At 56.5% G+C, this 17,835-nt stretch overlaps 2 protein-coding genes across 4 annotated transcripts; both read left to right on the forward strand.

Moving 5' to 3' along the window:
- The first annotated feature begins 333 nt into the window (after positions 1–333).
- Positions 334–13,190, forward strand: LOC150069774 (uncharacterized). 3 transcript variants are annotated; one of them, XM_090350211.1, is made up of 4 exons: positions 334–673; positions 4,755–4,854; positions 4,978–5,067; positions 12,623–13,190. In XM_090350211.1, the coding sequence occupies exons 1-4, from the start codon at positions 334–336 to the stop codon at positions 13,188–13,190; spliced, it is 1,098 nt and encodes a 365-aa protein (XP_090206337.1). The 3 variants fall into 3 exon arrangements, with proteins under 3 accessions (XP_090206337.1, XP_090206352.1, XP_090206344.1); XM_090350226.1 differs by lacking the exons at positions 4,755–4,854; positions 4,978–5,067; positions 12,623–13,190 and adding an exon at positions 799–984 and having other exon boundaries at positions 334–738; XM_090350218.1 differs by lacking the exons at positions 334–673; positions 4,755–4,854; positions 4,978–5,067 and having other exon boundaries at positions 12,480–12,782; positions 12,870–13,190.
- Positions 13,191–16,662: 3,472 nt separating this feature from the next.
- On the forward strand, positions 16,663–17,586 carry LOC150069775 (uncharacterized). The gene is made up of 2 exons (XM_090350536.1): positions 16,663–16,812; positions 16,909–17,586. Exons 1-2 carry the CDS (start codon positions 16,672–16,674, stop codon positions 17,584–17,586), a joined length of 819 nt encoding a protein of 272 aa, XP_090206662.1. The 5' UTR covers positions 16,663–16,671.
- The last annotated feature ends 249 nt before the right edge of the window (positions 17,587–17,835 follow it).

Genomic DNA, 17,835 nt, shown 5'->3' on the forward strand with positions numbered 1-17,835 from the left:
GATGATAGATAGATAGATAGATAGATAGATAGATAGATAGATAGATAGATAGACAGATAGATAGATAGACAGACAGACAGACAGACAGACAGACAGATAGACAATTGATGTTTGACAAGTGGACCTGTCTATCTGGCGACACACAACTGGGATGACCAAGCTGGGAAACAACCTGACAAACAGACATGGTCCATGACAGCGGAGCCATCCAGGAAGGGGAAGCTGGGGCCCAGCACAACAAGCACAGGAGGGGCATAAAAACCAGCGGCCATGCACTCACACACACCCACTCACACCCACTCACACCCCCCTCCTCCTCCCAGCCCAGCCACCATGGCCGCCTCCACCATGTCCGTCTGCTCCGACGCCTGCACCAACGCCTCCTGGCAGGTGGACGACTGCCCAGAGAGCTGCTGCGAGCCCTGCTGCCAGCCCAGCTGCTGCCAGCCCAGCGGCTGCGCCCCCGCCCCCAGCCTCACCTTCCTCTGCTCCCCAGTGTGCAGCCCCTGCTGCCAGTCAGGCTGCACCAGCAGCTGCACAGCCTCCTGCTGCCAGCAGTCTAGCTGCCAGCCCTGCTGCTGCCCCTCCTCTCCCTGCCAGCAGTCCTGCTGTGTGCCTGTCTGCTGCAAGCCCATGTGCTGTGTGCCTGTCTGCTGCAAGCCCGTGTGCTGCGAGCCAGTGTGCTGCAAGCCTGTGAGCTGTGAGCCCGTGTGCTGTAAACCCGTGTGCTGTGTGCCTGTCTGCTGCCAGCAGTCTAGCTGCCAGCCCTGCTGCTGCCCCTCCTCTCCCTGCCAGCAGTCCTCCAGCGTGTCCCTGCTGTGCAGGCCTGTGTGCAGGCCCGCCTGCTGTGTGCCCACCTCCTCCTGCTGCTGTGCCCCCTGCTGCCAGCCCAGCTGCTGCCGCCCCGCGGCCTCCTGTGTGTCCCTGCTGTGCCGCCCTGCCTGCTCCCGCCAGGCCTGCTGTGGCAGCTCCTCTTGCTGCTGAGTGATTCCTAGAGCTTGGAGCTCAGAGCCTGGGTGATCCACCCTCTAGTCAGCCTTGACGGTGTCTGGAGGACTCCCCGGCCAGCACAGGGGACATAGGTCCCTCATCAGTGGTCTACAGACACACTATCTCCAATCAACTAATAGGCTCTGCTCCGGGTCTGAGAGCAGTGGCCATGGGCTGAGCCTGACCCTAGGCGGGCAGATTCTGTGAGCATAGACCCCGGCTGTCCCACCAAAGGCCTTTCCCATCGCCACGTGCCTGCAGCACAGGGGCCCTGGCTCCTCTGTGGTTTGGAGTCTGTGCCTCCATCTTCTCCTGGATCGTGTGGGGTGTCAGACCATCTAATAAATTCTTCTTCTGAGCATCTACCTACTTGGTGTTGGTATCTGTGTTCATTTGGCAGCCCCAGCCAGGGCTCGCAGCCCAGGCATTGCTGGGTGCACCATGCCACCCTGGCCACGTGTGTGGAGGGAGACTGGCCAGTGGCACTTCCCCTGGAGTGACTCCCCACACTCTCTCCTGCTCCTGCAGGATGAGCCCCTGGAACCCAGCACAGGAAGACAGAAACACCAGGGCAAATGCGACGGCCTCGGAGGGGCCTGCCACACTCAGCTCTGGCTAGAGCAGACAACCAGAGAACCTGGCATCAATCTAGACGCTGCAGCGGGGCAGGCAGCCTGCGGTACCCGGACTGTCCTCGGCCCAGGCAGCGCCAGAGCCCCCGTCCTGAGCTTCTCTGGGAGCCCAGGACAAGAGGTGGTCACACACTCGCCATGACCTCTAACCATGGGACTTGGGTCAAATCAGCTCTGAGTGGGGCAGGAAGGGAAATCAGACCCCAGGTGTGGAACTAAATGTCTAAGCTGCAGGAAGCTGTACTGTAGCCAGGAACCAGTGGTTACAGGAGCCTGGCACGCTGTAGCACCCAGAGAGGAAGAACCAGAAGCACCCACCCCAGAGGCAGAGTGCCAAGCAGCCCAGGAGGCATCTCCCGGGGTGGGGCTGTCGTCTCCTGGAGCCCCGAGCACAGGGGCGATGAGCGGCTCACAAGACCCAGCAGAGCCGCAGAGCTGCGAGGAGACAGACACAGCCCACAAGCCTGGAGCCAGGCGGCCTGAGGCCCACACTGAGCAAAACAGCATCACAGCCGTGCCCCCCCCATCTTCTGAGAGAAGCAAAGACCTCACACCTAGGCCTGGAGCAGACTTTTGATGCCTGTAGGGAAATTCTCATGTAAACAGATGGGGAGTGGGGCTCGAATAGTGGGCTCAGATATGCTGCTTTGCATAAAAAACAAAACAATAACAACAACAACAAAAAGAACAGGAAAGCAAACTGCCAGATGGAGGGGAAGGTAAAAGCTCTCTTCCAGAATGTAGAAGTTACAAGGCAGGTGGCCATGATCTGATTTACAGAAGACAATAGCCATACGCATACAACACTGGAGCAAATCGAAGAACAGAGACAGACAGACAGACAGACAGACAGACAGACAGAGCTGTTATGAATGTCAGTGATTCTTGCATGCCTATGAGTGTTCGCATGTCAGAAGCAGCCACACTCACTACACAAACCACACAAGAGGTGGGGTTGCTGCCTGCTGCCTGGTTTCCACAATGCACAGAAACAAAAGTGCCCCGAAGAGCTCCTTTCACACAGGTCTGTGGGATGGAATCACAGAGTGAGTAAGAGCGATGCAACCCCCCAGAGCATTGTGGGCGCATCTGCTAGACTGCAACGTGCCGGCCAGTGGCCCAGAAATCCCACCTCAGGTGTATCACAAAGGAGTTAACACACACAAAGGACTTCACTCAGCCACCAAAAATGCATACGAGTTCTTTTTTCTTGACAGAAGAATGGTTGCTGTTAGCCCAAATCCAGAAAGGATGGAGACTGCATTACTAAGGACAAATGAGGTAGAGCAGGCTTTTCTGGGACAGGTCAGATGCAGGATGGATGGAGGGTGAGGGGGACAAGGAGATGGGGGATAGATAGAATAAGGAAATACATAAAGACAAAGGCTGGGCTACAGGGGACAGCCCTCACTGACTGCCACGTAAGGGCACAGGAATTCTGTGGAGCCCACTGAGCTAAGGACTAGGGAGAAAAAGTGCAACACTGCCTCCACTTCTCAATTCACCTTCACCAAAAGGAAAGGCCACGAAGGCCACCAGCAAGAATCTGGAGATGTCCTGCACCCTCACCAGAGTATGTTCAGGACGAGCTCCACCAATGCTCAAGTTTGTCCCCCAGTTTATACTGACCAAGTGTAAGAAGGCAGAACACTCGCCTCTGAACGCAGGCTGCCACTCAAAATACATTTGCTGTGACCCGCTGTGTCGTGCTCCACCGTAATAAGGGTGCTCACGTAGAAAGAATGGGAGGAGGCGTCTGCAATGCATGCATCTTCTCAGGAGAGAAGACGAACCCAAGGGGACGGGGAGGGGCTGGCAGGGCGGCAGCACACAGCTCCAACCCCAGCCTGGAGGACAGGGAGACCTCGTCTCAAACCACAGTGCAGGGGGATCTCAGCCAGGCTGTTTTGGGGGCAGGGAGGAGGTGGCAGAGACTGCAGAAGAGTCGGAGAGATGTTTACAAACACTAAGCCAAAGGTTACTGTTTGTAACCAGAGCTTGGGGATGAGGTGGCCAGAGTGTGAGAGGAATTAACAGCACACTACACACACACACACACACACACACACACACACACACACACACACACACACAGAGCAATGAGAAAACAAACAGCAGAGGAGAAAAACACACACCAACCCCCACAGGAGCAGGAAGGGAAGGAAAGCTGCCTCCCCTGCACAGACTTGGCTAAGAACAAAAAAAATAATACTCAGTAGAACAAATAATACTCAGTAGAACAACGTGACTCTGAGTGGAGGCTGACGCTGTCCTGGGAGGAGAGAGGAGGAGGGGGCAGGAGGAGGGAGGAGGGCCCCATTACGGGAGGGGGTCGCATCCAAACCTGAAAGCTGGGAAAAACAGAACAGATGTGCTATTGAAAACCCTGTGATAAGCAGGAGAACTGGTGGCCCAGGGCCTTGGTGTACAGGTGTGGGGGGACAGGCTGGTGGGGGAAATCCTGCCCAAGACCCTGGGTTTCTGTGACAAGGCAGCTCCAGGACAGCTGGGGACACGTGCTGAAGCCAGCGTTCCCGAAGGAAAAGCTGTACAAATGACATAAAGCCACCGAGATGGGAGGGAGAGCCGCCCCCCCCCCCCAGCCAGGCAGGTGCCTGACGACTCAGCCCTGCACACAGGCAGCTCTGGGCAGCTCTGCCCAGCCCGTCCACACCTGCGCCAGGCTCAGACCACCTGCCAGGCCTGCACTGGCTGAGGCAAACAGTGAGCAACCAGGAAACGGAAGACACCAGACTCCTGCCAGGAAAACACCGGGCCGGGCATAAATCCTGGGAGCCCAGGGCCCCCCACACACTCACACACTCACACTCCCCACACCTCTCCTCCAGACCCTGCCACACCACAGCATGGCCGACCCCTGCTGCTCAAGGACGTGTGTTATTGCTGTGTCAGCCCTGTCTGTCAGCTCCAGCCACGGTGGCAGCCGCGCCTGCTCACCTAGCGCTTGTCCCAGCTCCTCCTGGCAGGTGGACGATTGCCAGGAAGCCTACTGTGAGCCCTGCTGCCAGCCCAGCTGCTGCCAGCCCAGCGGCTGCGCCCCCGCCCCCAGCCTCACCTTCCTCTGCTCCCCAGTGTGCAGCCCCTGCTGCCAGTCAGGCTGCACCAGCAGCTGCACACCCTCCTGCTGCCAGCAGTCTAGCTGCCAGCCCTGCTGCTGCCCCTCCTCTCCCTGCCAGCAGTCCTGCTGTGAGCCTGTCTGCTGCAAACCCATGTGCTGTGTGCCTGTCTGCTGCAAGCCTGTCTGCTGCAAGCCTGTGTGCTGCGAGCCAGTGTGCTGCAAGCCCGTGTGCTGTAAACCCGTGTGCTGTGTGCCTGTCTGCTGCAAGCCCGTGAGCTGCGAGCCCGTGTGCTGTGGGGCTTCCTCCTCCTGCTGCCAGCAGTCTAGCTGCCAGCCCTGCTGCTGCCCCTCCTCTCCCTGCCAGCAGTCCTCCAGCGTGTCCCTGCTGTGCAGGCCTGTGTGCAGGCCCGCCTGCTGTGTGCCCACCTCCCCCTGCTGCTGTGCCCCCTGCTGCCAGCCCAGCTGCTGCCGCCCCGCGGCCTCCTGTGTGTCCCTGCTGTGCAGCTCCTCGGGACAGAAGTGCAGCTGCTGAAGCTTGGAGCCCAGGGCCATCGAGCTCCGGTCCTGCCTGTACCCCCTCGGCCCCTCATCCTGCTTCTGTCTTGGGTGGGGGCTGCTTCCCTGCTGGTCGACACCCAAGTCCACCCTGCTGACCAAGCTGGCCCTCCTTGCTCTAATGGGTCACCATCCCCGCCCCATGCTCTCATCCCCTGAGCTGACTCCCACCCGGCCCCCTTCCCCAAAACGCCAATAAACTCACTGTTCAGCCCAGTCTCCTCTGTGCTTGTGCCACTGACAGAAAGGAGTGATTGGCAGAGGCCACAGGGGCTCGGGATGTCACCAGACAGACGCAGACCACCGGAGCCAGTCTCCCAGGGGCTCTGAAGTCTCAGCTACCCTGCACCATTTCCAGACCTGGCAGTGGCCGCGCACAGCCGGGGGTGGGGGGGAGGTCTGCAAGCCCAAGCGGGTGTTGGTGCAAGGCCCTCCTCCCACCAGAGCCTTGCGTTCACGGACGAGGAGGGGCTGCGCAGGGTCCCGTGACCTCAGCGAGGACGTGGTGCCCCTTGGGCTGTTTGGTGTCCATGTGCCAACCATAGTGTTATTGGGTCCCCTGGAGGTAGCAGGGCCCTCCCAGGCCCTCAGATGTCACCTCTGTCTGCAGCAAGTGAGTGTGCGCCATGTCTGCACGCCACGCTCTGCACACCACAGTCTGCATGCCACGCTCTGCACACCACGCTCTACACACCACGCTCTACACACCACGCTCTACACACCACGCTCTGCACACCACGCCCTACACACCACGCTCTGCACGCCATGCTCTGCACGCCATGCTCTACACGCCATGCTCTGACTCCACACTTTGCACGCCACACTCTGACTCCATGCTCTGCACGCCATGCTCTGCATGCCACACTCTGCTTCCCATGCTCTGCACTCCGAGCTCTACACACCACGCTCTGACTCCACGCTCTGCACTCCATGCTCTGCACTCCATGCTCTGCACTCCACGCTCTGCACTCCATGCTCTGCACTCCACGTTCTGCATGCCACACCTGCAGGCCACTGTCTTCACACCACACTCTGCACACCACACCTGCATGCCACGCTCTGCACTCCATGCTCTGACTCCATGCTCTGCACGCCACGCTCTGCACGCCATGTTCTGCACGCCACGTTCTGCACGCCACACCTGCATGGCACTCTCTTCACGCACACTCTGCACTCCATGCTCTGCACTCCACACTCTGCATGCCACACTCTGCACACCACATCTTCACGCCACGCCCTGCACACCTGATGGCAGCAACACGCCTAAATATAGAAGCACCCCAGCCCCAGTTCCCCTCGGGGCCCACAGAGCCAGGTACCTCTCAGGCTCCACTGCAGCACAGTGTATCCGAGAACACCAGGCTTAGTCGAAGAGGCTGCTGGGTCCCCCGTCCTCCCTGGTCCCCCGTCTCCCCCACCCCGCACCGGCTGGACATGAGCTCGATGCTGCGGGGAAATTGGCACCCAAGGCTTTAAGAGAAAGCTGCCTTGGAAAGCCACCTTCTGAACATGGTGGAGTGCCCCGCCCCAGCCGACAAGCCCGCTCGCCCAGACACGAGGCGCCAAGGATGGCACCGAGACACTTCCTAAAATTTGGGGTTTGGATAACACATTGCAAAGATATTAAGATGGAAATGCCTGATAGTTCAAAAGAATGGTTGTTGTGCTGTCTGGATCTAATATCCACCTATCAAGGAGACCATGCGCCTTTTGTTCCTTTGGTCTTGACTTGTCTCACTCAGCATGATTTGCTCTAGTTTCATCCACTTCCCAGAATGCCATTATTTCATCTTGTCTGGTGGCTATGTAGAATTCCATTATGTGTGTGTGTGTGTGTGTGTGTGTGTGTGTGTGTGCGTGTGTGTGTGCGTGTGTGTATGTGTATGTGTGCGTGTGTGTGTGCGTGTGTGTATCACATTTTTTGTATCCATTCACCTGTAGTGGGGCATCTGAGTTGTTTCCGTCGCCTGGCTATTGTGAAGAGTGCAGAGATAAATGTACTCAAGGTCACTGACATGAACTTGGAGATATAAATGTATTTATACAGACGTATCCATCTATGATGGGATAGATAGTCTATAGACACACAAAGACTCAGCTTAATTTTAACGATGTTCTTAAATTTATGTGCCAGTGATTGCATATAGAGATTCTCTTCTTGAACACTTGATTGTAGAACAGGACATTTGAAATAAGATGTAAAAAAAAAAATCAGTGTTAAAAAAAAGAAAGCTCAGTAGATTCTTAGGGGATACAGACCAGTAAAATTAGGAAGAGAGCAAAAGATGCAAATGAAAATTTCAACAGAGATAGATGTGTTTTAAAATCACCAACTAGCCGGGCACAGTGACTCACACCTGTAATCTTAGCTACTCAGGAGGCTAAGATCTTAGGATAGTGGCTCAAAGCCAGCCCGGCACTTGAGACAGTGAGACTCTTATCTCCAAGTAAATACTAGAAAATTGGAAGTGGGGCTATGGCTCAAGGGTAGGGCAGTAGCCTTGAGCTAAAGAACCAAGGGACAATGCTCAGGCCCAGAGTCCAAACCCCATGACTAAAAAAGAAATTAATTAATTAAGTAACCAACTAGAAATATTAGAAATGAAGATCTGTGGAAATCAGCTTTTAAAAGTCTGAATAACAAACTAGAGGAAGCAAAGCAAAGACTATGAGAGCTCGGAGACAAGTCTTTAGAATATTACATTCTGACAGGGATAAACTAAAAGCAAGAATGGCAGCATCCAAGAGTTTGGCGACATTAAAAGGTTAAACATCTACCTGTCCAGGCACTGTGGCCCACATCTCTAACCCCAGCTACTCAGGAAGCAGAAATCAGGACGATGGTGGTTCCAGGCCAGCCTGGGCTTTCCAAAGGTGATGGAATATCTGCTCTACCCATCCGAGAAGCAAACGAAACGTGAGTCACACAGAGCCGGGCCTGGGGGCTGGCGCCTGTAATCCTACCCTCTCAGCAGTCTGAGATCTGAGGATCTCGGTTCAAAACCAGTCTGGGCATGAACATCCAATTAATCACCCCAAAAAGCCAAAAGGGAGACTGTGGGCTCGGGTGGTAGAGCGGTAGCCCTGAGTTCAACCCAGGACCAACACAACACAAAACAAGCTCGGGAATGTAGCTCAGAGGCTGAGCACTTGGCTGGTATGTCAAGACCCTAGCGCCACGAAAGGAAAAAACAAACCGAAGGAGAAATCAGGACATTTGCCTACTCGTGTGTCCACTCCACCATAACGAGATGCAGGCAGAAGAGAAGGACGCTGGCGGGCAGCTCGGAGCCGCCGAGGGCCGGGAAGCGCCAGTGCATTCCTCGGTGTTCGGTACACTGCTGTTGGTAGGAGTTTGTCCCTGCACATGCATCCTCTACCTTGTTGACAAATAGTTGTTCACATGTTTAGTCCTTCTTATTTACAAGACGCCGGTGTTGACAGGCTCACCCTGGTCTCCTCCTGGTCAGGTGAAAGCTTTGTGAAAATAACAATCTTTTCAAGGAAATAGCTTCTTAGGTTTACTGTTCTCAGCTTCATTTATCCTGTCTCTGACTTTGTTTCCTTCCTTCTGCAGGCCTGGGGTTTAGTGTGCGCTTCTTTTGTGAAGTTCCTGAAGGCATATATTTAGGTTATTTGTTTGTGATCTTCCTTGTTTTTAACACAAGCACTGTAGCTATGAATTTCCCTGTGTACACTGTTTTGGCTGCATGGCAAGAGTCTGGGTTTGTGATGCTTTCATTTTTCCTTCCTCCCTCAATTTCCTACCCTCTCCCCACTGTGTGGCCACACCGCTGTTTCCACGTGTGCTGGTTGGTTCCCACCTGGGTCATTTCCAGTTTCTCCTTCTGCTTTGACTTCTAGCTTTGCATGGTGAAGCGAGGTGGCCCTGTGGTCTCAGTGAGGTGCTGGCGGGCAGGTGGGCTGGCTCTAGGACGGCTGGGAGGGTCCCGCTCAGCAGATGTTGGCAGACTGCTTTGCATTGTCCGTGGGGCCTGGTTGATCCCCTGGGTTCTTCAAGTCCTCTGGTGACCTTGATCTTTGACCCTTTTTGTATGACTTCTTTGTCTGTTAGTGGAAGCGGTTGGTGGAGTTGTTTCTTTCTCAGTTTCCATTTCTCTTCATATGTTTCTGGTCTAAACGGTAGGTCTGTACGTGTCCCTAATGATCTTATAGTCTTGGTGGATTGGCCTCCGGGCTGGTATTCAATGCCACCATCTGTTTCATAACTTCTTGATGGAGCCAGTCCTGGGGCTGGAAGTGGGGGTGTGCAGGCCGTCCCTGCACCTGCAGGCTCACAGCTACGGTTCTGCCGCGTGCGCCAGGCTCTCCCCTGGGCTTCCGTGGCTCACTGAAGACGGGTGCTCCATGCACTTTCCTGCCGGGCTGGTTTTGAACGGTGACCCGAGCTCTCAGCCTCCTGAGGGCTAGGATTAGGGGCCTGAGCCACAAGCACCCCACATGGTTTACAACTATTTTTACTCAAAGTACATTTTGTCTGATTTTTGTTGTCACCAGTGGGATCTTTTGGTTGCTACTTGCACGGAACAACTTTCTTTATCTTCAGTCTGCTTGTGGCTCAAGGTTTCCAGTGAGTGAACTGACTCAGGCGAGCTGGACGAGTGGAAAGGACCTACCCTCAGAAAGAAATTAGATTACTCATCAAAAACACTGCGACAGACCTTCCGACAAGAGACGGTGAGATCACTAACGAGACTGTCCCCAAAGAGAGCGCAGAGGAGGAAAGAGGGGTCACCTCCCTCTAAACGTCTACCAAATGAAAGAGGAACCCTTCCTCACTCACTCGGTGCAGTCAGCGTTGCCCTGTTAACAAAGCAAACCAAAAGTAAGTGCTTCACCACCTTTTTACGTACTGACTCAGATTCCACCATAAAAACACAAAGAAAGCAAACCGAGCTGCAGCTACAAGGATTCCACGAGCGGCCATGCTTGAAAATCCGTGTGTGATTCACAGAAACAGCATAGAGGTGGAATATTCAGAAAAGCCAATCAACAAAAGCCAGCATCTTCTCCTGGTGAAGACCAACCACCCAGAGGAGCAGAGATCAGAGAGGACTGTCTCCACACGGCACACAGGTCATACAGCAGAGACAAGACATGGAGGTCCACACCCTGGCCACGGGCCCTCACCCTGTCCTAGAAGTAGCAGATAGAAAAGCTAGGCAAGGAAAACTGAGGAACATGGAAATCAGAGAACAGGAAATGTGATCCATTTCCCTGTAGACATGTAATAATGAAATCTCCTTCCATGTAGCTAACGTGAACAAATGCTAAAAACAAACAAACAAAAAACACATGGGAATCAAGACAGAGACGAGGGCATGTAGTCAATGGGGCAGTACTGAGCACGCCAGTCCACGCAGTGAGTACTGCCACGGCGGCATACTGAGTCCTCTGACACTGCCCTCCCCCATGCAGTGCCCACATCTAAAAATTAGCTCAAGTGGTAGAGGTCTAAGCCTTGAGAAAGCACAAGGACAGTGCTCAGGCCCTGAGTTCAAGCTCAGGACTGGCAAAAAAGAAAAGAAAAGATAAAGGTAAATCGTTAAATGAGATTTGACTGTGGTTTCTTAGCTATGATACAAAAAGCATAAGCAACAAGAGGAAAAGAAAGAAAGTTAAGTCAGACCTCCTCAAAATCCAATACACTTTGTGCATCAGAAAGCCAATCAAGCAATAAGATGAAAACAGAGACTGTGAGAAAACTCAGCGATATTACATTCAGAAAAATGCCTGGGGGATGGCTTCACACCTGCAATCCCGGCTCCCCGAGGGGAGGCTGTGGAGGAGGACCACGTTATGAGGCCAGCCTGGGACAAAAAACAGACATGTGCCCATAACCCTTTCCTAACTAGTAGCCAGCGAGGTGGTGCAGATGTCCCGAGGACCGCCTGCCCACCCTCAACCACTGGACACAGAATTACACGCAACCTCACCACGTCCCAAAGGAAGTGAAAAGAATGGTGCAAACAAAACGCGCAGGAACACGCACAGCTGCCACGGGGCCCATGAGGGCCCAGTGCTAGGAATGTGGACGCATACTATGCCAGCGGTCCCGGTGGCGGTAGACACAGAAAGCAATATGCTGCGGCCCGCGCATAACCCTGGCTCCCTTGAAAGCAGCTGGGTGACAGACACCAGATACACAGACCCACGTTCTCCCGAGGTCCCTGTGCCGGCTGGCAGCCCAACGCCAGGTGCCGTGGCGCAGCTGGCCTCAGAACAGACACAGCTTTCACACTCCAGATCCAGTGTGTCGCGGTGCCCGACGGCCCAGGCTGGGTCATGGCGGGCGTCCGGGCAGGCGAGCTCCAAGCACGGTTCTGACGTGTCAATCTGACCTTTTGGACTCCCCTTCCCCGTCCCTGAAGCTCTGCTGCCCCCAGGGAGGGCTCTGGCCAGAGGGACCCCTTGCCTGTTTGGCCTGCTCTCAATCCCCATGAGACCAGGAGGGTGCTGGGAAATGGCTTCCCGCTGAGCGGCCCGCAGGCCAAGCTGGGACAGGTGTCCGGTAGATCCCTGGGCCAGGGCCTCTGCCCTGCGGGTTACAGGGTTCTTTATGGTCCCCAGGTGGCCCTCCTCCACACGCACCTCCACCGGGCTGTGTCCACTCCCGACCACCCCTCTGGGGCAGGTGATACGGGACCGGGGCCACTGGTGGGGACAGGAAGGTCAGACATGGTGCATTCCTGAATCTGGGTGTCCTGCCAGTGTGACTGCTGTCCGGAGGCCAGGCAGGGTGGATGCTGGCACCCTCCCCAGGGAGAGCTAGGCCAGTGCCCTCTCCAGCACTGAGCCATGGTGACCCAGAGCCCACAGGAAACCTCTGCCTGTCTGACCCAGCACAGCCCCCCACCCCAGCTGAGGCCAGAGATGCAGCGGCTGGGGACAGCCAGGCAGCTGGGGGCGTGGCCCCATGTGAGGGCGTGGTCAGCCCCCGGCCACCTGGCCCGTGGGTCCCGTGGTGTCCTGCAGAGCCACACAAGGCCGCAGCCCCGCCCAGCACCAAGGAAGTTTACAAGCTGCGCCCTAATGAAGGTCCGTGTGCAGCACGAGGGACACGGAAAGGGAAGGTGCGTGGGCTCTGCACAGCAAACACACTGCAGGGGATAAAAGCCCAGGGCTGCGGGCACCCCACACTCACACTCACACTCACACCCCCACCTCCACCTCCGCCCACACCTCCTCCCAGCCCAGCCACCATGGCCGCCTCCACCATGTCCGTCTGCTCCGACGCCTGCACCAACGCCTCCTGGCAGGTGGACGACTGCCCAGAGAGCTGCTGCGAGCCCTGCTGCTGCCAGCCCAGCTGCTGCCAGCCCAGCGGCTGCGCCCCCGCCCCCAGCCTCACCTTCCTCTGCTCCCCAGTGTGCAGCCCCTGCTGCCAGTCAGGCTGCACCAGCAGCTGCACAGCCTCCTGCTGCCAGCAGTCTACCTGCCAGCCCTGCTGCTGCCCCTCCTCTCCCTGCCAGCAGTCCTGCTGTGTGCCTATCTGCTGCAAGCCTGTGTGCTGCAAACCTGTCTGCTGCAAGCCCGTATGCTGTGAGCCCGTGTGCTGCAAGCCAGTGAGCTGTGAGCCTGTCTGCTGTAAGCCCATGTGCTGTGTGCCTGTCTGCTGCAAACCAGTGTGCTGTAAACCCGTGTGCTGTGTGCCTGTCTGCTGCCAGCAGTCTAGCTGCCAGTCCTGCTGCTGCCCCTCCTCTCCCTGCCAGCAGTCCTCCAGCGTGTCCCTGCTGTGCAGGCCTGTGTGCAGGCCCGCCTGCTGTGTGCCCACCTCCTCCTGCTGCTGTGCCCCCTGCTGCCAGCCCAGCTGCTGCCGCCCCGCGGCCTCCTGTGTGTCCCTGCTGTGCCGCCCTGCCTGCTCCCGCCAGGCCTGCTGTGGCAGCTCCTCGGGCCAGGACTGCAGCTGCTGAGTACCTGAGGCTCATCTAAGCTCTGTCCTCGCCATGGGGCCACTCCATTGCCTGTCCTTGTCTCCTGTCAGTCAGAGAGCACAACAGGTCCCTGGCTTGGTAGCCCCAGGCCCCTCACCCTTCCCTGGTGCTGGTAGCCTGGGTCCTACTTCTCCCGTGGAGTGAGCTCTACCGGCCCTCTAGTTACCCTGACTCATCATTCACCCCTCTCCCTCCCCTCCCCCACTGCCCTCCCCCTCCATCCTAATAAAGCCACTCTGCCTCACTCAACCTTCTGTCCTGGCTTCAGCTTGGGGGTGTGAGCAGGAGTGTAAGCCTTCATGGTGCTAACAGCCTGCAGACCCCGCTCCATGGAAAGCTGTGGAGCCCCACCTCCACTGGGCCCCAGCCTCCTCGGAGAAGAAACTTGGGAGCCAAGATCAGGATTCCTTGGGGAAGGAGTGACCCCCACAGTGCACTGATCCTTCCCAGCCCTGATTCACACCCGGGCCTGGCCTCACTCCCCAGGCCTCCCCTGGGCCTGGCCTCACTCCCCAGGTCCCCATGGGGCCCCCCAGGGCTGGGGCCTCCCCTGGGCCTCCCCTCACTCCCCAGGCCTCCCCTGGGCCTGGCCTCACTCCCCAAGGCCTCACAACCTTGTCACCATGGTGTCTTTGCTGGGCTGGCAGCTCTCCTGTCCACAGAAAGACAAGGACAATGTCACTGTGCAGCAGGAGCCTGTGCAGGTCAAGAAGCCAGATAGAAAAGCTCACAAGACTATCTTCCCATACGAAGAGTGAAATGTTGGGCTAGAGCCATGACCAGTGCAGTAAAGCACCAGCGAGGCAAGCTGAGCAAGGAGGGGCCCTGAGTTCACTAGAACCTAAAGGAAAGAGAGAAAAGAAATGTGCTCACGCTTGGAAGGTTTCAATTGTCAAGTTTAATAAAGTCATGTGTTTTATATCCTGAAACTTGAATATCAGTGAATCATACCTGGTTCTAAAGTATAAAGTGCTAACAAAATGAAAATTTTAGTCTAATTCTTCAAAAGACTCAGACTCCAAAGGCTTAAAGAGGTGTGTGTGTGTGTGTGTGTGTGTGTGTGTGTGTGTGAGAGAGAGAGAGAGAGAGAGAGAGAGAGAGAGAGAGAGAGAGAGAGAGAGAGAGAGAGAGAGGGAGGGAGAGGGAGAGAGAGAGAGAGGGAGAGGGAGAGGGAGAGGGACAAAGATAAAGAAGAGAGGGCAAGCAGTAGAAAGGGGAGAGAGAAGGAAGAGAGGAAACTAAAGAACAAGAGCCCCCCGTGCAGTCACCGCAGAAAACAACATGGCCGCCCCTCGGAAATTGGAAGCAGAAGCCGGCTGTGATACACGCTGGCAATTCCAGGACTCAGGAGGCAGAGACAGGAGGCCAGGCCGGGCTCAGACCCGCCTGAGCACCCAGCTGGACTCTGGCTTACACCACGAAGCAAAATGTTCAAACAGAGGCGCCATGCACCAGCAAGCCATGTCTGAGTTTAAATGCAAAAGAAGTGGAGTCGGTACTGTGAGAGACAGCACCCCCACAGCCCTTGTCCACCCCACATGCCCGTGTTCATCTTAGGGTCACCCCACATTTACCCCACGGACACTCCATGCACACCAACTGCACTCACCCACTGCCGGGACGCAGTGGAACTGGAGTCCCCCAGGGAAGGGCCAGAGAGCCACGGGGATGCTGCTGGGTTACGGGGAAGCCAGTCACTCGACAGACTGCGGGGTCTGTGAAGACCACGGCCTGAGGAATGGAGCTTTGTCAGGCCACGGAAGCATCCCCAGAGCCGGGTCACGGGACAGAGAAGCAGCAAATCACTTTGGGAAATTAAAAACTTGGAAATTCATAAGTCATACAATGGATCAGAGTGGTTGAAGCCTGCAAAATAAAACCAAAGCTGGGTGTGGTGGCTCACGCCTGTAATCCCAGCTACTTAGGAGGCTGAGATCGGAGGATCACAGTTCAAAGCCAGCCCAGGCATGGAAGTCTGTGACACTCTTATCTCCAATTAACCACTAGAAAACCAGAAGTGGTGCTGTGGCTCAAGTGGTAGAGCGCTAGCCTTGAGCTGAAGAGCTCAGGGACAGTGCCCAGGCCCAGAGTTCAAGCCCCATGACTGGCAAAAATAGAATCAATAAAATAGAATCAGGACAATCTGGGGTAAAGGTCAAAGGGTAAGCATGAAGAATGGAGAAATTATGAACAGATAGGAGTGTGAGGCCCAGAGGAGTTGGAGACTTACTAAACATTACTTTATTCTGAAAGAATCAAGATGTCCTGAGAGGAGTCTTCACAAAGGTCTCAAAAGACCTCCTCAAGCCACAGAAAATAAAACAAACAACACACCAAAATATGATGTTCCTAGACCAAAAAGACACACACACACACACGCAGTATTCGTTGTTTTGCTTGTTTGCTTATTTTGTGCTGATACTGGGTCTTGAACTCAGGACCTAGGTGCTTTCACTCAAGGCTCGTGCTCTTCTACTTGAGCCACAACTCCAGTTCTGGCTTTTTGGTGGTCAACTGGAGATGATTCTTGGGGACTTTTCTGTCTGGGCTGTGATTCTCAGATTGCTAGGATTATGGTCCTGAGTTACCAGTGTCTGGTGGAGGCAGGAGAGGACAGAGGGCAGAGGACAGAGGGCAGAGGACAGAGAAAGAGGGGAGGAGAGAGGAGAGGAGAGGAAAGGAAAGGAAGAAAGAATAGAGATGAAGGGAGAGTAGAGGAGAAGAGAGAGGGGAGAGACGAGGCGGAAGGGGGAGAGGGGAGGGGGAGGGGGAGAGTCTCCTCCATTCAGCTCTACCAGCAGCACTGCCCACCATACCCTCAGCAGGAATGTGCCCTGCTGTCTGGAGGAGGGAGGGTTTGAAACCACGACTGCACTCCGAGCCACCTGGTCGGCCCCAGAGCAGGAGGTAAAGAGCAATGTGTGGGGCTGGGGCCCAGCGGCTGGGGAGGAGGCCCCACTCCAGGGGGGCCCTGTCCCTCTCCACGGGAGCCCTGTCCCTGCGCGCCCTCCTCCCTGGTGCAGAGATGGACAGGCAGATCCGGCCTCCCCTCCTGCTCCTCTGGCAGCTGGGTGTTTTAAGTTGTGCATGCTTTTCTTCATGTTTATTGTTTTAAAGTGCTTCAGGCAATAAAGACCTTCAGATGAGTCCAAGGCCTGGCGGATGGGCACCAGAGAGAGGAAGTCCCCGTCTAAGCACCCAGGGCAGACCTGGTGGCAGCCAGAGGGCGGCGGGAGGCGGCGTCGGAGCACGTGCTGTCATGATTAAGGTCCGCACTCCTGAGCCAGGGCCGGAGCAGCGCCGCCAGGAAGGGAGGCTCGTAAACCCCATGGGACAACACACTGGGGTATAAAAGCCACAGATGGCCAGGGCCTCACACACACACACACACACACACACACACACACACTCATACACACTCACACCTCCTCCAAACCCACCCTCCGTGGCTGCCTCCACCATGTCTGTCTGCTCCAGTGACCTGAGCTACGACAGCCGGGTCTGCCTGCCCGGTTCCTGTGATTCCTGTACTGACTCTTCCTGGCAGGTGGACGACTGCCCAGAGAGCTGCTGCGAGCCCTGCTGCCAGCCCAGCTGCTGCGCCCCCGCCCCCAGCCTCACCTTCCTCTGCTCCCCAGTGTGCAGCCCCTGCTGCCAGTCAGGCTGCACCAGCAGCTGCACAGCCTCCCGCTGCCAGCAGTCTAGCTGCCAGCCCTGCTGCTGCCCCTCCTCTCCCTGCCAGCAGTCCTGCTGTGTGCCTGTCTGTTGCAAGCCCATGTGCTGTGTGCCTGTCTGCTGCAAGCCTGTCTGCTGCGAGCCTGTGTGCTGCAAGCCCATGTGCTGTAAACCGGTGTGCTGTGTGCCTATGTGCTGCAAGCCTGTGAGCTGTGAGCCTGTGTGCTGTGGGGCTTCCTCCTCCTGCTGCCAGCAGTCTAGCTGCCAGCCTTCTTGCTGCCCCTCCTCTCCCTGCCAGCAGTCCTGCTGTGTGCCTGTCTGCTGCAAGCCCGTGTGCTGTAAACCCGTGTGCTGCAAGCCCGTGAGCTGCGAGCCCGTGAGCTGTGAGCCCGTGTGCTGTGTGCCTGTCTGCTGCAAGCCTGTCTGCTGTGGGGCTTCCTCCTCCTGCTGCCAGCAGACTAGCTGCCAGCCCTGCTGCTGCCCCTCCTCTCCCTGCCAGCAGTCCTCCAGCGTGTCCCTGCTGTGCAGGCCTGTGTGCAGGCCCGCCTGCTGTGTGCCCACCTCCTCCTGCTGCTGTGCCCCCTGCTGCCAGCCCAGCTGCTGCCGCCCTGCGGCCTCCTGTGTGTCCCTGCTGTGCCGCCCTGCCTGCTCCCGCCAGGCCTGCTGTGGCAGCTCCTCGGGCCAGGACTGCAGCTGCTGAAGCATGGGCTCATGTCCAGCAATCCTGGGCCGCTTCTGCTCGGAGCCAAATCCCCACACAGGAGTCCCCAACCCCCAGGGTCACCGTCTCCTGAGGGGCAGCGCCCCAGCTGCTGCTGAAGGAGACACAGGTCCTCAGCCTTGCTGGGGAGAGTGCACACTTGCATTCACGTCACAGACACCAATTGCTGCAACCAATAAAGTGTTTGCATGAGGACACGCACTCTGTTTTCTGTGCCTGCCCTGAGCC

The sequence above is a fragment of the Megascapheus bottae genome, chromosome 1, assembly GCF_031878675.1.
Source record: "Megascapheus bottae isolate mThoBot1 chromosome 1, mThoBot2.hap1, whole genome shotgun sequence".
NCBI lineage: Eukaryota > Metazoa > Chordata > Mammalia > Rodentia > Geomyidae > Megascapheus > Megascapheus bottae.

Coding starts and splice junctions, on each gene's coding strand:
- LOC150069774 (XM_090350211.1), top strand. CDS start 334: ATGGCCGCCTCCACCATGTCCGTCTGCTCCGACGCCTGCACCAACGCC. Junction 674..4,754: donor CTGCAAGCCCGTGTGCTGCG/AGCCAGTGTGCT, acceptor GCACCAGCAGCT/GCACACCCTCCTGCTGCCAG. Junction 5,068..12,622: donor CCCTCCTCTCCCTGCCAGCA/GTCCTCCAGCGT, acceptor CCCCGCCCCCAG/CCTCACCTTCCTCTGCTCCC.
- LOC150069775 (XM_090350536.1), top strand. CDS start 16,672: ATGTCTGTCTGCTCCAGTGACCTGAGCTACGACAGCCGGGTCTGCCTG. Junction 16,813..16,908: donor GCTGCCAGCCCAGCTGCTGC/GCCCCCGCCCCC, acceptor TCCCGCTGCCAG/CAGTCTAGCTGCCAGCCCTG.